General features: G+C 40.9%; 1 protein-coding gene across 1 annotated transcript in view; it reads right to left on the bottom strand.

The window, feature by feature from the left end:
* The window catches only part of phip (pleckstrin homology domain interacting protein), a 39,158-nt gene extending 19,877 nt beyond the window's left edge, over window positions 1-19,281 (bottom strand). Inside the window, exons 1-15 of the mRNA XM_061091505.1 lie at window positions 19,152-19,281; window positions 18,971-19,029; window positions 18,858-18,887; window positions 18,635-18,694; window positions 15,218-15,368; window positions 14,867-14,965; window positions 14,416-14,576; window positions 8,562-8,783; window positions 6,927-7,027; window positions 6,438-6,508; window positions 5,822-5,922; window positions 3,919-3,959; window positions 3,356-3,454; window positions 1,992-2,148; window positions 1,410-1,544 (exon numbers count right to left, since the gene is read on the bottom strand). Of these exons, the coding sequence (XP_060947488.1) occupies window positions 1,410-1,544; window positions 1,992-2,148; window positions 3,356-3,454; window positions 3,919-3,959; window positions 5,822-5,922; window positions 6,438-6,508; window positions 6,927-7,027; window positions 8,562-8,783; window positions 14,416-14,576; window positions 14,867-14,965; window positions 15,218-15,368; window positions 18,635-18,694; window positions 18,858-18,887; window positions 18,971-19,029; window positions 19,152-19,191 (1,527 nt within the window). The 5' untranslated portion in view covers window positions 19,192-19,281. The remainder of the gene's footprint in view (window positions 1-1,409; window positions 1,545-1,991; window positions 2,149-3,355; window positions 3,455-3,918; window positions 3,960-5,821; window positions 5,923-6,437; window positions 6,509-6,926; window positions 7,028-8,561; window positions 8,784-14,415; window positions 14,577-14,866; window positions 14,966-15,217; window positions 15,369-18,634; window positions 18,695-18,857; window positions 18,888-18,970; window positions 19,030-19,151) is intronic.
* Between the last annotated feature and the right edge of the window lie 459 nt (window positions 19,282-19,740).

The following is a 19,740-nucleotide window of genomic DNA, read 5'->3' as shown; positions in this document are numbered from 1 at the left end:
CAATAAATAAAGCTGTGAGGCTGTGCACGCTCATGTGTTTTTTTCAAGGCATGGCTTTGCAGAGAGGGCTGTTGGGAGGAGGCGGGATGCATCACTTACACTAAAGTCACATGTATTGGAGCTTTTTGGCTTCCTGGTTAAATATACTGATGACGGAAGGAGGGTGGAGGGCAAACCCGCTGGGGTATGTGGCCACGAGAAATACATTTGTCTGGCAGAGAAATACACACACAAAGACTATTTTGTATTCACTAATGTTCATATTACACGTCAATTTAACCAGTAAATATCAATTATTATCGTTTAGAACTTTATTTAAACATTGAACATCTGAAATGTTGCAAAGGTCACTTGCTTAATTGTTCTTCAAGTTCTTTAGTAAATAGAAAGCAAAGTTATATTTGTCTCCCTTTCTTTGCCGAAACAAATTTTATGATCCGTTGCACACCTTGAGCGCATTGTATATTTTCTTATCTAAAGCAAATGGAGTTATTTCCTAAAATGCAACACTATTTCTTTAGGTTTAAGAAATCTCAGGAGAAGAGGCTGTTCACTGTCTGTATTCATCACAAGGATTTGGGCGACTGACCAGATCAGAGTGACTCTTTTTGAGGCTGTGATTAATGCCGGTCTTGGTTACCATAGAGACACAAGCAGGAAATACAGTGGTGGCTTTGATAATTAACACACTAGATAAATATGCACAGCGGCATATATGAGTGTGGTGGGATGATTTCACTCATGCCCATGGCCACGCATAATTAATTAAATGAGGAAGAAAATGCCATAACGAAGGTGAGAAAGTGAGACGGCAGAGAGAGAAAGAGAAAGCACAGAGGGGCGGGGGGGTGAGAAGGAAGGAATTTGAGACAAAGAGTGACGCTGGGAAACAAACGGAAAAGAATGTGTGGTGGGAAAGAAGCAAATACGGAAGGAATATTTTTGATCAAAACCACATATCTCTGCAGTCCAGAGAACATAAAATCAAACAAGGATAACCCGAGTTTCTTTTTGCTAATTCACTGCATAAAAAAAACATGATAACATGTCACACAAGAGAGGGGACCTGGACAGAAAACCCTCTAACATCTGGCTTCTGTCTTTAGCAGGAAAGGGTGCAATCGAAATTCATTCCCAGGTTAAATAACTTTTGAAAATCATGGATATTTTACAGCTCCGGATCTAGGTCATCAGTGATGAAACCTGGTGAGACAATATTCAACCTCTTTAGACATGATGCTATGACACACGTCAAAGTAGAAATATTCATTGTTGTTGTTTTTCCCGTCTATGAGAAAAATATGCAACATTGTGTTTATATACTCTAACTTTGGTGTAGAAGGTACTTTTTACCTTCAGTGTGAATAGCCAAGGATGAGTGAGAAAGACAGTAACAGTGAGAATCTTACCATGTTGAAGTAGGACCGGATCTTGGCCCCTTTGGCCAGGTCCCACACAATACAGTTCCCATCATGCCCCGCTGAGAACAGGATTCTGGGATCAAAGGGGTGTGGCTCCAGGACGAACACCTCATCCTCGTGACCCTGTCAATAAACAACAAGAACGTCCGGATTATGACAATTTTAATAAATAAGGATGATTCAAGAGGAATCAATACCGTTTTTATAATAAAGGACTGTAAATGTGATTTAATATGTTTTAGCCCATTAACATTGTGCAACACTTAATATTTGCATAATTTGTTTCACTTGCTTGACTCTCTCTGTTTAAGTGCATTTTGAAACTGTAGACTAGCGAGAATGTTTGCTGCTGAGTGACATAAAAGTGAATTACTACTCAAACTAGTCAAATCTAATTTCAGCAGCAACACATGGAAAGCATAAGTGAACTGTACGAAGGAAGTAAAACTTGTTAGATTGACAAATAACCCTGCGGTTATGCAGTTAATCTTAAATACATGCATATGTTTACTTTTGTCCTGTTCCTTGTGTGTCTCTGTTTGTGTTTGAATGTGTTTAGTCGCTGCATACCATCAGGACATGGACCAGGTTTCCCGTTGTGGAGTTCCAAACCTTCAGCGTCAGATTGTTGGCTGCTGTGATCACCGTGCCGTCGTGGCGATCCCACGCTACCATGGTAACCTTCAGCTTGGTCACCTTGTCTTCCAGTGGAGGAGGGTTGTACTTCCTGAGGGTTGGATGTTGATGGCATGTTTTTGAGTTGATATCAGTTTTGCTTACGCTACACGCAGAAATTAAATTAGAGCAAATCAAAGAGATATTAGTCAAACGGTTAAACTGACATGAGGGATTCACCTGTTCATTCCTTTATTAACATAATTCATCCGGAGCAAGCCAATCGTGACAGCTTAACCATTTCTATAAAATAAACTCCTAACATGAGCGGCTACATAAAGCTATAAACTGTGAACATCAGCATATTAGGGCGTATAAGGGCCATATTTTAGAAAAAAAAATCTTAAGAATGTTATTCATTCCTACATACATTATGAAAACAGAGCTGTAACTTAATGAGGAAAAAAGTCTAAATATTATGAGAATAAAGACAATTTTAAGAAAGCAGCAAGAAGAACCTGTGCTTCCTTTTAACGCAGATTACACGTATATCCTAAAATTACACCTTTATTCTCGTAATATAACTTTACTTTCGAAATCTCTGATTTAGTTTCCCCTTTAAGTGGCCCTCATTCTCCAAGGTAATATCCAAAATATTTTCTGTACTTTAAGTCTTTCCAGATGAGACTGTGCCTGAATGTATTTTTCACTTATTATTAAATGATCTCACCTTGATTAGAACTATCACATCCCAGCTACAGATTCATATACCATAAAAAAAACAGGTTATCTACATTAATTATCATAGTCTCACATTCATTGAGTTCATTCATGCTTTAAAAGATTAAAATAGCATGTTGGTGTTGTCTCTCTTCATTACTCGATTATTTATTCTACTCTATTATGAAGCATCTCACCCACTCCTGAATAAATACATTCAGATGTAATTGAAAGAAAAATGTTGGTGGCGCAAAGGGATTTAAGTCTCTGGTAACAATTGCTAAATGAGCCAGGATTCCTTGAATACAATAGGTCTGGGACTTTTTGATTGATTTTTGAAAAATTTTAGTCTGACGTTGTAACCCGCAGGACCATCCCAGCCCAGGGCTCTGAGTTCCAAGCACAACAGCACTGGTGGAAGATCCACACTCTGACAGCCACACACACACACACACACACACACACACACACACACACACACACACACACACACACACACACACACACACACACACACACACACACACACACACACACACACACACACACACACACACACACACACACACACACACACACACACAGACACACACACGTACCCGGGTAATTTGGTCTGCATGTCCAGCAGAATGCTTCTCCAGCCCTGAGGGTGCAGCTGCCAGATTCGTGCTGTTCCATCCCTGCTGCCGCTCACAAACCTACAACACACGCACACACACAGATTTGTGAAAAAATAATCATGCAGCAAATAAACTGTAAAAATAACACTTGGTTCTATTTTAGCTTTCTGCTGTATAATGGCTGCTTTCATGTGCACACATCAGTGTACACTAATTGTACCCTCCCTCCCCTCCACTGCTCCCCTCTGCATAGACAGTCTACCTCCCTCACTGCTGAGATTACAGCAGCCCATGGGAATTAAAGCTGAGCTTGTTTTTCTGCAAACTCCACACAGGCACACAGATTTACACTCAGTGACTGCATGATATATTCAAGTGTATTTGTGTGTCAGTGTGAGAGAGAGAAACATGTATTAGAGCATGTAGTGAATAGTAAGTCGTATTTCTGCTGATCAATCAAGATACATTCTTACAGCCAAAGGTTCCATTAAAACAAACACACAAAAATGGCTCACTCTAACGCACAACCTGTGCAAACCTACCTGTCACTGCAATGTGAAAACTGGATGCTGTCGACTTTGTCCTAGGTGAGAAAAAAAAAAGAAGAGTCATAACAATAAATTTCTATTTGATTGTATATTACATATAAGGGCCATTCTACCGAATTGGTGCAAAGTCAGGTTGGAAATATTTTGAAATTTTGTATGTTTTATTTCCAAAACTTTTTCCGTATATATATTGTACCATATCTAAAGTACGTATATCTAGTAAAAGAACCGTCAATTTTTATGTTGTATTTTCAGACTGTGTTGGAATGTTTTTCCTCTCCCAAAAATTGTCACTACCGAAACATAGCAATAAACTAGAAAAAAAAGTATAATTATTAACCTGTTAAGATTGTGTTTCCTTCCTTTCTCTGAAGAGTATTTTTAAAAATATTTCTTGAAGGTTTTCACAATTAAATCAATAAAAATGAATTTTTTACCAAATTTCAAAGTTCAATTTATACAATTCGTCAAAATCTAAATGCAATATTTATTTTTAAAATGCATAATACTGCTCATATTGATTCCAGAGTTGATGATTGATGAAATTGAACATACATTAAACCAATCAGTATCATAACATTTTAGTGGATAACTCAATATACTTAATTTTTTACAAAACATCCAGTGTTTCGGTAGTGACTGATGGGATTGAACTACTTACCATTCCATTATGTCACTACCGAAACGATCATGTCACTACCGAAACGTTACCATTTGTTTCGGTAGTGACTGTTTCGGTAGTGACAATACTAGCTAATTTTGAGCATAGCTAAAGAATGCTAGTTAGCACATGGCTAGCATACACATCTTTGAAGAGGTGTACACACATAAAAACACAATACTTTGCATAAAACCCCAAAAAGTTTACTTAATTGAAGATAATATGTGTTTCGGTAGTGACAATTCTTAAGGTTACACACTGATTTTCAGACTTTGGAACACATTTACATCAAAAGTATGGGTTTTAGCTACTTACCATTGAGCCAGGAGGGACAGGGATGCAGTGTCACTGCCTGCTCAAAAATGCAGGGGTGTGGCTAAAAACCAGGCTCAGCCAATGGACTAAAACTCTTGTGTTTCGGTAGTGACATGAAAACTGGGGACATGATTTTTTGACTATACTTTTTTAATTTAAAAATTAAACCTACAATAAATCTAAATCTTCCAAGTTCTGCTTGAACTAAATCATAAAGATCTTTGAAATAAGATCACTGAAAAAAATCTAAAAAATTGATAAGGTGTTATTTTCAGAAATTGAAATTTAGATGTCAGGGTTGGGGACAGCTACTTCGCAATAGAAAGTACCCTATAAATGATGATTTTGTATATATTTAGCTTATCGCTATCTCATTTAATGTCTTGGGTTTAAATAGACCATAACACATTCTTAGTAAAAATCTATGTCATGAATATTTAATTGTTTTGTAAATAGCTTTTCTTGTTGGGGGACCATACTTTGAACCAATTCGGTAGAATGGCCCATAAATGTCTTTTTACAAGCTTTTTGATCACGAGATACAGTTCAAAGTACTGTTCATACACCTACAGTGTTTTTTCATTAGAATTTATTCTCACGATTAGAATATATCATGAGTTTTATGTACATATACAAATATATATATATAATTATGTACAGATCATTTTGTTTCGCCTTTTTTTTATTTGTTTGTATTAAATGGATTGCTATAACCTCCTTCATAATAAATGTAAAAGGGGAAAGACTTAAATTAATACAAATTAGGTCACTTAAAAAGAGAAAATATCAGGCATTTTGACGAACAATCTGATGACTGAAAATCAAGTTTTACAGGTTATGTACAAGGCCAATGGATAGAACGAAACTTTTAACATTAGTTTTAAATTAAACTTATTGTAAATACAGTCTCTGTTGACTTACTGTGTGCGACTCAAGTTCTGAGATCTTCTCTGGCTGGCCTGAGCCAAAGTAGTACACCCTGATGATGTGATCCGTGCTTCCTGTGGCGAGGAACATCCCACCTGGATACAATACAGCAGTTTTGTTAGCTCATTGCACACATGCATTAATTTACAATTCAAAACAATCCTTTCACTCATTACTTCTGTACCTTCGCTTCTTTTCTGTTTAATGCCTGTTTCAGGAGCATCAAAGAGACCATACATTCCAGCATTTTATTATAATGAATGGATTTAAGATTAATAAAAGAATACACAATAGTTATTATACACTTCAAGGATGAGTAACAGCAATGTTTCATGTATTTTCAAGGGCAAACTCTGCAAACCTGGAGGCCATTTATCAGGCGTTTCAAGGCCGATAACATCTCAAGACATAAATACACTCCCAACAACTGTGAAGGACACTTATTCTACATTTACTGACAGGCAGCACACATCACTTGGGTGTGGCTGTGTGCTGTGGCAGCTCTTCCTTTAATCTGGGCTAATTGTGCACTTTTGTTTCACTTCTGCTTCCCCTGTGCTGCTGTGGTGTGGAGGCATGTGCGCTGAAGATCAGAGCGTGTCGTGTTCACCTGCACTGAAGGAGGAGCAGATCATCTGGACACCAGGCCTGGAACGCTCCGTGAATTTACTGGGTCTCTGGCTACACGTGCGCCCAAGAACAGAAACAGTGAAAAGGTTTAATCAGAAAAGGCTGTTTAGACTTTTGTTTTAATCAGGTTAATATTGGAATATCAGTGTGGACGTAGTCCCTGTTGTTACTTGGCAACATGAAGTTAATTTACACACTAGGTGTTATGACAAGATGTCGGCGTCAAATCCAACATAACAGAAAGTTGAAAGTGAAAGTGAAAGTAGTCATGTAGCAAACTGCAAAAACATCTAAAATCCATTCACAGTTGAGATTAATACGAACTAAATAATGTACTGAATACACAGGATAATAAAGTAAGTAAGTAATAGTATGTTTTTCACCAAGCAACAAACATGCTGTCATTTTAAAAGGTGTGAATAGCACTTGTACAGGTGTGACTTTGTGAAAGGACGTTTGCGTTTCTCACCCAAACTTGAGCGTGCGTGCGTCCCACTGCCAGAAACAGATGGTTCCGTCAGCTCCGGTGGACGACAGGTAACGCTTGGAGCCACAACACAGAGGAGAGAACTGCAAACAGAACCAATGAGAGGTTAAAGTCGATCACTGTCGATACTCTAATGATGCTACAAACACTACAGCAGCAAAACAAAAAAGGACAACTAACCAACATGAGCTTAAGAAGCATTTTAACAATGTCGGGAGAAAGAGAGTGAGAGAGTGAACAAAGAGAGGCCATCCCAAACTCACCGTGTGATAAAACAGCATAAATTCACAGGACAAGGCTGACTATGCAAAGACTGACATAGCTTTTTACAATATACCATAGATTTCAATCGGCAACTAAAAGTGGCATATTAGCATGTATTGAGAAAAAATACTCTATTTACAGTTAGAGTCCTTTCTAGGTAGGGTTACAAAAAACTGTGGAACAGGTATCACATATTTTCATACAAATGAATAGGTACGGGCACAGATGCAAATTAAATGAACATGCTCAGGCAGCCGGGGACGACTTAAGCATGTTTTTTGTGGAGAAATTGAAAATTAAAATGATGCAGTATTTTTAACATCTAAATCGGCTTATAGGAAGCCTAGTCAGCCAGGAGGATTTGTTTTTATAGTGAAAGCCTATGACACCACCTCTGACCCCCCGCTGCTCAACTCTCTGCTCACTACTGACAGCGAACGCACTAGTACATCAACGTGGGTGCCAAAAAGACAAATATAGCCAGTTGTGAATATGTTCTCAGTGGCTCTGCAGCTTGTAAAATGTGTTAGCTTTTGATAGCCACAAGCTAGGCACATCGTCGGTGAGAAACCAAATTAACAGCTGCAGGTGCTGCACAATTCACAGATTATTTTCCAAGACCACAACAATTCCACCATAGCGGGAGGACAAGGAGGCCATAAGGCATTTAATGTGAGTGACTGTTTGTGTAGCATAAGTGTTCAATCATGGGTGACCGGTCGGGTAAATCCGAGTAATGGGTCAGGTCTGGTACAGTGCTTGGTGGGTGCTGGTTAGCAAAAATTAACCTGAACCAGGACATTAACTAAAAACTACATAACCCATCTATTTCAGGAAATGGCTTAACCTTCAAAAGACAGCTGCTGATAAATACACTGAACCATTGTCTGGTTATGTTTTAATAGGAGTTTTGACAATAAACAACACCTGCCGTATCCATTAACAACATACACAATATTTTAACACCATTATGTTCCCATATGGCACAGTAGTCTGCTCCCAGAAATAACACTAGATATCAGCCATCAGTCATTTCATCAATCGCCCATATGTTGGAGTTTTGTTCTTCACCTCATCTACGTAATATTCAAAAGTGACTGTGGACTGCACTAAGGTTTCATTTGCTCATAATCTCAAAATACTTTTAGTGTCTCTCTATTGTACAAAGATATTTTGGCAGCAAAAAAATCATCAAAAACATGCAAAATGCTGACAAAAAGAAGTTGCATTAAAAGCGATCCAAACTGGAGGGATGAGAGCGTGAGCTTTCAAATCCTCTTTTTGTACAAAGCAAACACACACACACACAGATAAGCACACATGCAAAATCGTATCCTCTGTGAATCGTCCTACCTGTAGTGAGGTGATAGATGCTGCATGTCCCTCCAGGACGGCCAAAGGGGCACAGGTCTGTAAGCACCACACTCTGATGGTCTTGTCACAGGAACCTGCGGCGATCATGGTGTTCTCGTAGCTCACGGCCATGTCGGAGATCTCGGCGGCGTGGCCACGCAGCGTCGCCAGCAGACGCCCGCTGTCTGTCCCCCAGATCTTCACAAGGCAGTCGTCTGAGCCCTGGGAAAGATTAGTAATAATATGTATAAGAAATTTTAATAGTGAGACGTGGCGTGTCTGCTTCTGAGACACACTTCTTCTTAGAAAGCTGAAAGCATGTTGAGTTCAAAAAGACTTTTAAAACAAATCGGAGCACGCGGCCGCTCAAGGCTGCAGACTAGGAACCTGAACACAAACACATGAGACGTAGACTTTTCAGATACACAAATAGAGAAGTAATTATAAATAATTAGCGTGTGTCTATGGTGCTACAACAAAGGACAATAGACACGAGGGCACCAGATTATCAAACCATTAGACTGATTTGATTAACACCAGTAAACGGAGTTACACTGCAACTGTCATGTAAACACCTTCAATGCATAACCTAATAAGTAACACTAGAATGGCACTCAGTAGAGCACATACCTCCAATTAGGCCTAACGGTCCTCCTTAAATTCTATCAAGCTCCACCAAATTCCACACACTCCTAGATATCTTCTAGCAATCTAATAATTCCAGAAATGTCTCTCTCACTGTGCGATGCATATATCGGGAACCATTCATCTTATCAGCTTCACACTTAACATATGTGTTGTTTAGGGACCAAGGAAGTGCATTGTCGAATGTGGGGCGATTTGTACCCATGATCCACTCACTATTAATAAACAACAGTGCTCTGCAACAGCAGCAACTAAGAGTCATCAAAGAAAGTGCTGTTGTCGATCATGACAGCCGCGCTTTCACGATAACAGCAACTGGGTTCTGCACTTGAGCTTCACCGAACTTCAAATATACAAGTTAACGGCTGTTTGTGCAGCAGCGGTGGCGCAGTTTGAGGATCTTTACCTGCCACCGCTCCATTACTGCAGGTCACTTTCACAGTTTTAGAAAGAAAGATGCAACCAGCCTCACCAATGGCCAGGCAAAAAGCCCATTCCAAACAGGCAGGTTTACAATGCACTAGCCACTCCTCTTAATGTGCCTGATTTCTTTGAGCAAGATCAATGAATTATTCCCATGAAAACCTCTTGCATTGTAAAGATAGTGATAAAATCAATTTCAGTTTCCTTGTAATTGATCCAGCAATTTTTTGCATAATCCTGCCAAGTAATAAACAAGAAAACGATATAACACTAATGAAAACATAACCTCCATGGCAGAGGTAATTAACAGGCAAATCACTACCTTGGTGTGACTATATTGTGTTTAATTCTGTAGATGCCTTTACAAGGATTCAAAGATCAGACACAAAGTCACATTTCTACACAAAATGAGCAACTCAGCTCCTCTGTGGTGGAAAGTTAAATTAAATACATTAACGATTTAAACTAACACCACATACTTACACTGTTTTATATTTGATTTTGTTCCTATTGGCTTGAATACAGGATACAAATTACGTAAATTTGGTTGAACAGGGAATCAAACTCTTCCAACCACGTAAATGTTTCATCAACCTCGACCTTTCATTTCTTTTTTTAACAATGACGAAGTTACAGTGGGCAGGTGAGCACACTGAATGTCTTTCACCATTTAAACACACACGCACACAAACGCAAACATCAGAAAAAGCAAACCGCCTGACTCACTACTGAGAAACGGGTATTTTTCACACCGCTGTGAGACAGACAGACCAGCGCAGAGCTACAGTGAAGAAGATAAGAGTCATCTCAAACTGTAGAGAAAGACTAATGTGTATTGGCGGAGGCTTCAGGAGAGAACTCACAAGATGTCTCATTCTCCACAAAAGCTGTTGTGGATTTCTTGCAATAAGGAACTTTTAGAGGGGGAAAGTCATCTCAGTAGAATATTTATATGTAGTAATCTGTCATGAAAAGCAATGCAGGAACAGAAGGGAGAACAAAAGCAACGCATTCAAAAACCAAGGCGACAAATACATGATAAAACATTGAGTAAAAGCTAAAAGCGATTTTGTGTTGGGGCAGCTACTGAAATATTCTTTAATCTAGATGGAAGATTTTTGCCTATGATCAAATAAATAGAAATAGAAAACAGCCATCAGGGACTCAGAGTAGAGACTGTGGTCCGGCTGTGATCCAGTTCACCAGGAGTTAAAGTGTTTCTGATTCTACAGAACCATCAGTGTCTTGATTAATAGCTAAAAATAACTTCTCAAACCAACAGGTAACAAGTATCAGGTAGGGTCACCACTTTGTTATTTTATCATGATTAAAATAGGTATTATTATCCTCCAATAATTAATGAATGAATTATTCACATTATCTACTAAAATAAAAATACTAATACCAAAATGTAAGAGTACTCGATTACAAGCAAAAGCCCTGCATGGAAAATATTAAGTATAATTATGTATATATATATAAAATAAATGTATAATGAATGTATAATTAATATATATATATATATATATATATATATATATGTCCGTTGTGACTATATTATTATTACTAATTAATTAAATGTAAAAGCAGGATTTTGTCTAGGACTGCCACTAATGATTGTTTTCATTATGGATTAATCTGCTGATTATTTTCTCCGTTGAACATTGACTGTGTGGTTTATAAAAGTTCTGAAAATGGTGAGAAACTAAATCATAACTGCTCGGTACAATTTACAAAGGAGTCGCCACTTTACTGTGTGGGCACTACAGCAGAGCCAGAACACACACACACACACACACACACACACACACACACACACACACACACACACACACACACACACACACACACACACACACACACACACACACACACACACACACACACACACACACACACACACACACACACACTCAACACACACTCAACACACACACACTCACTCAGCCCCCAGGACAATTTGAAGCCAGGAGCCAGTATGTGGAAAAATTATTTCTTAACAGCATAATGATTGAAGTTTAACCGTTCACACAGTTTTTCGTCAGTGACGTGTAAGCCTGTACAGAGGGACGTTATTTAGCAAACAAGTTTGACTTGTTTCCTCCTTTGGCAGTCGCTTTGCATCCACATTTTTTTCAAACTGGATATCTTTCATCGAAGACAACCCCCATGTTATTTTTTTGGACTACCCAAAGTTACACCTTAAGCTCTAGAAACAAAAAGGAGCCTTACAGCTTTAAATAAAAATCCATACATGGGCAAAAGCTTTCCATCAAAATCAATAATTTCAGACAAATCAAAAGATCAGGCTCTAATGAGACCATCAGCTTAAATAACAGCTATTTGGATACAGAACATGCCGACACATGCATCCTTTTATATCTGCAAAACATTTTAAAAGACAGGCCCTGCTTTCAGCAGCATCCTCGTGGATTATAAATCTAAATCATATCAGATTTTTTTATTAAGCATGGAGACTGTACGGAGTGTGACTGGAACTGTTATTTTGTGGACTGATTACAACAATAAGCAATTCAGAGAAATCCCAAGGACAAACTAAAGCTGTGCCAAGATGCCACGAAACCCGACGTGGTCAAATGAGAGCCAGGCATGAGAGGTGCATGATATGGAAAAGATAAAGACTTTACAGCAACTTTCCTTGTTGCGTTGGATGTGAAGATGTGTTAGTTGGACAAAAAAATCCACAACAGCTCGTCTAATATGTCCTTTCACTGTCGCTATGATAATGAGCTCCGAGCATTTCCAAAGCTATATTACTCAAATCAATATGGCTTAAACAAACCTATATGCATTGATCACACATGATCACAGAGAATGTTTCAGTTAAACTACATAATCAATTACCAACCATGGCCACTGCAGCAAAGCCTGATGGAAGAGATCCAAAAATAAAGAAAATATATAAATAAAAATGATCTTGTGATGAAAGGAGACAGCGAGAAAGAGAGAGAGAGAAAAAACGAGCCGAGAGGAGAAAGGGAAAAGGGAGAAGGAGAAAGTGAGGGAGACTAAGAACGAATTTTAATTCTGGCACTTAGCCAGCGCCTCAGAGGAAACATTTTCTCCAGTTATGATGGGAAATAGCAAAGAGAAGAAGAGGAGGAGGAGGGGAGAGAGAGAGAGAGGAACAAAGGAAAAGCAGTGCAGAAAAAGGCAAGGGGGAGAGAGAAAAGAAAGAGAGATAAAGAGAAAAGAGAGACAGGGAGAGTCAATCGACCCCCCCGACCACGCTCCCTCTCAGCAGACAGCCATTTTTAGATATTTAAGAAGTGAATGCTGAAAATGGTGTACAGCAGCAGGCAGTGTTTGACTCGAGAACCCAAACAGAAGGAGCGAAACATTAAATCAAGATTATCTCATTGTTTGTTGGATAGTTAATACGTTAACCGTTCCGTTTCACAAACACGACCGCACGGAAAGGGAAATACAGCATCTACCAGAGGCAACCAGAGGGCAAAGGTCAGCTTCCCCCACTTTCAGTTCCTCAAAACACGATCATTATCATAAAGTTATTTGAACTTTCTCCTGCGTTCAGTTAAGCCTGTGAGTCACAGAGTAAAAGTGTCTCCACCCCGGTGAGGTAAACAGTAATTACATGCTGCCAGTGCTGTTACAACAGGGACCACAGGTGCTTGGTCATCTCGGTAAGCAAAAGACAGCTTGTAACAATCAGGCGCGTACACATAACGCACAAGAGGTGAGTCTAAACAAGCACAGAGCCGAACGCACAACAGTGTCAGGAAAGTCCCTTTGAACAGGTAGAACACACAGAGGCACCTTTTCCACTGGTCCAAAACCCCACTAACATCTGGCTTTTGTCTGCGATGGGAATGGATACAACCAGCATTCACTCCCGGGTCAAATGACTCTGCGGTAGAAACAGGTTTTTATCGGCTCCAACCGGCAGTGATGGAAACAAGACACCTGGGTTAACACTTCCTCCCCTTTATATTTTGACAGTCTAGGCGCAACATCATGACGCACATTGAACTTGTGTGCGTCGGCGCATAAAAGGCCTTGAACCTTGAAGACTTTCTCTATGTCTCATTCATTCACACAACTCTCTTTCGCTCTTTCTTATCAGCTGACTGTGGGATGTTTACTGTAATCTAAATCAGATTTTGCTACGATCTCCATCAACCAATCGGGTCGTTGCTGTCAAACTTTTAATTTGTTCTGTCATTTCAGTGATTGGCTGCGAACCCCCTCTTCCCCATCCCCCCCCCCCCAGTCTCCATATCCAGCGCCCTGGTCAAGTCCCACTGAGACCACTAATCTCATCAGATCCTCAACATTTTCTAGATCTCACCAATCACCACCAGTGTTTAGGCCCCGGGACGTTTCCTGTACTACTTGATGAAATCACGAGGGGTGTGGACTCTCATATGTATCACATAATTTTCATTTCTCGTTGTGCATACATGGCAATAAATTAGTTAATTCTCAAAATGATGTCTCTCCGGATTGAAATATGTTTTTTGTCCATCTTGGAAACAACGTGCAGCCACATTTCTTTCTTTATATCGTACAAGATGCAACACTGACAAGAAAGTGATATTTCTGTTGCATTGGTGACGTCAAACATGACTCAAAACATTTGTTTTCAATAGAAAGGGAAACTCCTCTACTGGCAATAAGAAAAGACTCCACCTCCCTTTTTAACTGCATTTAAAATCCTGTGTAGACCTGCTAATTTAGGTGTGTTACAGGCGTCCCACCAGCACACACACACACACACACAGACTAAAAAAACCTGCAGCCTTACCGTGAAGATGCGTCGTCCCGTCCTGTCGAAGGTGACACAGTACACGGACGACAGGTGTCCCAGGATCCTCTTGTGCATCTTCATGTGCTGGTACACGGCAGTGGGCAACAGCTGCCGGAGCCGGTAGGATCCATTTAGTCGACGGCTGAAGCTTGTCTCCACTGGACGCCAAGACAAGATGTGAACATCAGTGAGGGCAACAATTAAACATTAAAAAAGGAGAGTGCCTAATGAAAAACATGTTTGTTTCAAACAAGAAAAAGAGAATGAGCAAAAACACACTGTGAACACAGTTAGGAGGCAAATGCTGCCGTCAGACGAGACCTTGGCAAGCAAAGATACTGCATAGTATGTAAAGGTCTGACAAACAGGAGTTAAAATAAACAAAGATTGAAGACAATGGATGAATGTTATTTTTTCTTTTATTAAATTGAAGGTTTTTCTTATTTACCAATATTAGGTGGGCTTCCGTAGATGATTGGCGGCTCCGGTGGTCGTCCGCAGTGAAGGGCAGCCAGTGCTGAGCCCTTCCACACAACATGCTTGCAACCTGGAGAGAGGAAAAGCATAAAAAAACGAATTATATACATTAAAACACACACATTATACCGACTCTTATTTGTCTCATAGCCTGTGGGATCTTTTCTTTATGCAGCTCCACTTATATTTTCCGCCGCACATGAAAGATTGTATCCGTTAGTCTATTCAAATACGTGGTAAGATAATATCTGCCTGAGAGGGGGGATTAACATGTGTGTTTGTGAAAGCCTCTCAGGTGCACGTGCACTGTAAAGACGCTTACTCTTGCTGGTGCGGAGCAGATTCTGCCTGCCGGCTCCCAGAAGGCTGATGAGTCCGGGCACGCTGGCAGGGACCTCCCCCTCCAGCAGCGGACAGACTCGAGAGCAGACCTGCAGCAGGTGCTCTGGACTGATGTGTCGGTTGAGCTTCACCTGAGCAAAAAACACACACAGGTCATCGTTTGGAGCAAAATCACCAGTCAGTGGTGAGGAAGACAGTGTTTTAAAAGAGAAACTGAAAAAAATGTGTACAAGCTATATGCAGCCTGACACTTACAGCTCTATGCTTTTTGTGTTGCTCAGCAGTGACTCTGACAGACAGTGGCAAGGAATAGAAAAGCTCCCAATGGGAATTTATATGAAGCCACATAATTACACTAACTCTAAAAATCAAGATAACTATTTAACACTATATCAGTGGTGTTATCTTAAAATAAAATAAAACAAAAAAATAATATTTAGAGCAGATTAGAGTGGATTTTCTTTAGCACAGATTAAAAAAAACATTGAAACACTAGAAATAAGAATAAACAGTGCAGAGGGAGGCAGAGAACCCAGGGGTGTTGTTTTCAACCTGCACCTAAATATTGTTCAAATTTCACGAAATTAGAAAACACACAATTAACATGAAGATAAAAATATGACGACATATGACAGTCAGCATATGAACAATAATGTGTATAGCCTGGTAAAAACAACAACACAATATAAAAGCAAAAAATGTGTGTACAGGATTAGTGTGCAGATGCATTCAAATGCTCCCCTGAGAGTGTGTGGGGGTTTCATTTTGTACAAATGCATTGACTCCTGAGAAATAGTGATCAATGGTAACAACAAATCATATCTCCCTCTACAGTTAAGGATAACATTTAGTGTTAAATACTAAATTGCCTTTTTTCCCCAGCATTATTAAAAGAAGCAAAAAGAAAAGAAGCAAGGTCACAACCTCTTTCCAAAGCAAATAAACTGAGCAAGAACAATTTCGAAAAATTCAAATTGCATACTTTTTCATTCAATTAAAAATGCAGACTGCATCTGTAACAAAACATGTACATGGACACGGTTTAATAACAGTGCAGTACAGCAGCAGAGGAGGGGGGCGTGGCATGCAACATAAGCATGAAGCAGAATGAAAGAAACACTCTTATAAACACAGAGTGTGCGTGTGAGGTTCAGGACCTTCCTGCATGGCTTACTTCTGAAGAAACACGGCCTGAGTGACTTGGGTGGCACAGGATGAGAGAGCCAGACATGCAACGTGCAGCAATACTGTGTTTATTACTATTACTATTATTATTATATTACTATTTAAATTTAATAACTTAAATTAAACACGTGGAAATCCGCTTTGTTTCAGACATATCTGATTTAAATATCTGAACTGGGTCAAATAGCTTGAAATTATACAATTAGTCCACACACACACACACACACACACACACACACACACACACTTTCCCCATCCCTTTATCTGAGCACACACACACACACACACACACACACACACACACACACACACACACACACAATTAATGACCCCTTAATTGCTTTCAACATCCTTCAGAGACGTGATCAGAGTTTCTAATCACATATCAGCGCACCAACCTCTCTCAGGTACACACAGCCATGACACACACCGACACACACACACACACATCACCAGAGTAATGTGCAACAACAATTTGCTCCATTTTACTTGCTTTAGAGGGGTAATAGATAACACCCATCCAATCCAACCTCCCCCAACCCCCTCTCAAGCACAACAACAGCAGCACCAGAACGCACATGGCCCTACACACACCGTACAACTATCACCTCACATTTCTATACCCCCGTTTTAAAATACATACATTTCACCTAAAACCTTATTTTCAGTTCTATAGATTCATAACACAAAATAAAATCAAAAAAATTGTTGACTTTTGCTAATAATTAATATTCAAATTAATCGATTAATTGATTAATATTAATATATGTATTGTCATAATGATGACATGTTTTTGTGTCATTCAGAAATAGGCCTACATTCGCTTGTGTGTTGTGCTCCTGCTCGATTTTACATGCAAAATGCAAATAATGATATATCTAATTAATCCGCATTAATTAATTAGCCACAATTAATACTGTTAATTATAACAATATCACTGATTCCTCCTGGCTGCCCAGGCTCCTTATGAGCCAGCCCCAGATATATAAACCCCCACACGAGCTCACACGCAACCACTGCAGCCTCCAAACACTCCCTTCCTCTTCTGATTGTCTTCAAATGTCTTCTAATAATTAAAACAAAAAATCCACCGCAGTATTTTTTTCTAATAGAGGGAATTACGCACAATGGACAGGAGGCCGGCTGAACGGCTGGGGATGGGAGGAGGAGGAGGAGTGAGCCAGGCAGGAAGAGAGCGAGCGAAAACACACACGCACACAAGCATGAAGACACTGTCGATCATTTCTTAAAAATATAGATTTACATCAACACACACTGCAAGCCATTATCATCCGTCTGCCTTTCGATATGAGGGAGGACAAATCCATGAAAACGTAGGTCTGTGCGGATTAAATAGGCCCTACGTGGTTCTCTTTATATAACTGCTATAATTAAACTTATTAAATATCTAAACAAACATGGGGAAACTATACTTCCACACACAGGCTGAGGGACAAATATATGCCACGATTAATTCTCTCCACGCCCCCATGCGTAAAAAAAACGGCGCTTGGAGGCGAGCCCCGTTTGTTTACATGACAATTAGCAGCGTCAATGAAAACACAAGAGCTCCACGTTACCTCCTCACACCAGAGCTCTGCGATCCGATCTACACAACCTCACAACACAACCAGAGCCAGAGACACACACCAGCAGCAGCTTCTCCACAAAACACCTCGATGGATCCTCCTCATGCAAACAGCAGCTGCAGCCTCCCTGCACATGCTGCTCATACTCTCCTCCAAGAAAAAAAACACAACACACACAAAGTGCTGTTTTCTAACTCTTTGCCCCCCCCTGTGTGTTTTCAGCCCATGCACACACACGATGGCTCCTGCAGGACGAGCGAGCCTCCATCTCCTCTCCTCTCTCTCTGGCTCGTGGCGCAGGGAGTCCCTCCTCCGGATCCTGGCGCTCCTTACACCACAACACTCATGACGTACCACACAATTCACACACAACACACTTTGCTCACGCACAACTACCACAACCTTTGAGGTGGGTATGCATGGTACACAACTTCGTGCACATGAGGCTGGGACCCCCATCTGTGTCCAACCTCCCCCTTGTACACTTGCAGTCCAGCTCACCCTGCAGAAGACCTACCCATCTTCTCCTTCTTCCTCCACCACCTGATTTCAAAATTGCGGGAAATTCAATTTCTATTTTGCTCTCTAAAAACTTTTTCTCCTCGGTTATAGAGCAGCCTTACCAAATTCTCGTAGGTCCCGGGGTGCTCCTGCCCCGTCCAGTCCAGTCTCCTGGGCAGCAGCTGGGGGGGGAACACAGGCTTGAGCACGACTCATAATTTCATAAATGTGTCGTGTGATATTTTTGCGAGGATTTAAACGAGAAATGAAGAAGGGAACAGCAACATGACAGAGAGCAGTGCAGGGGAGGACGCCTCTCTGCCCGCGCTGCTGCTGGCTGCTTACCTCCTTCTCCTCCACCTCCCGGATCAGGGTCTGAAAACACAAACACACACATCACACCCCCGTGACAATGTCGGACACGTTATAAATGATCCACAAATGTGAGAAACACCAACCTCGGCCGCTTTCTGACACGGTCCAGCCTCTAGGAACCGGGCTATTAGGAAGTAGAGCTCTGGTGCGGAGGGAGAAGAAGAGGGACGGGGAGCTGCGTTAGAAGAGGGCGCCGAGGACAGTGGAGGAGGAGGGGGGATTCAAACACAACCGTGACACGTTGTAGGGGTCTCCTCTACTCACCAGAAGTCAGCTGCGCGGCGTGTGCACTGTCTGAAGCCATGTTGGGTGTTGTTTGCCAGGGCAGCGCCGGAGCCTGTGCGCTGGGTCTCGGTGGCTCTGCCCTGTAGCTGTCACTGTTTATCCACCAGGAAGAGGCTGCCTCCATTCAGCTCGCACCGAGTCCCGGCCGCGCTGCCTCCGCCGAGCGAGCAAGTAGTGCCAACCCAGCGAGACGAGCCCCGCGTTCCTTCTCACGAATAACCCACGGCCATTGCGTCCAAGCGTTCACTGAGCCTCTTTGTGAATTTTAGCGTCGGTCAGTGTCTCACTGGAGCCATATTCGCCTGAATCCCCCCTCCCCCTCAAACGAGGAAAAAGCGCAAGCCCTCTGCGGAGGAACACTGTGTGTGTGTGAGTGCTCCGCGTGTGGAGGGGAGGTAGAAATGGCAGCCTGCTACAGGAGCCCACACGCTGCTGCTGCTGCTGCAGAATGGCCGCTGCTCCACATCTGGACATTTAACACGTTTATTAATTACACTTATATCCGCACACACTTCATTCGGCCGCGGGTTGACGCGAGGCTCATTCCGCCGGCCTCCATTTCCTGTGT

This window comes from Limanda limanda, chromosome 18, assembly GCF_963576545.1.
Source record: "Limanda limanda chromosome 18, fLimLim1.1, whole genome shotgun sequence".
Classification (NCBI taxonomy): Eukaryota; Metazoa; Chordata; class Actinopteri; order Pleuronectiformes; family Pleuronectidae; genus Limanda; species Limanda limanda.
The sequence above is the reverse complement of the archived record's forward strand: the minus strand, read 5'-3'. Positions and strand labels throughout refer to the sequence as shown.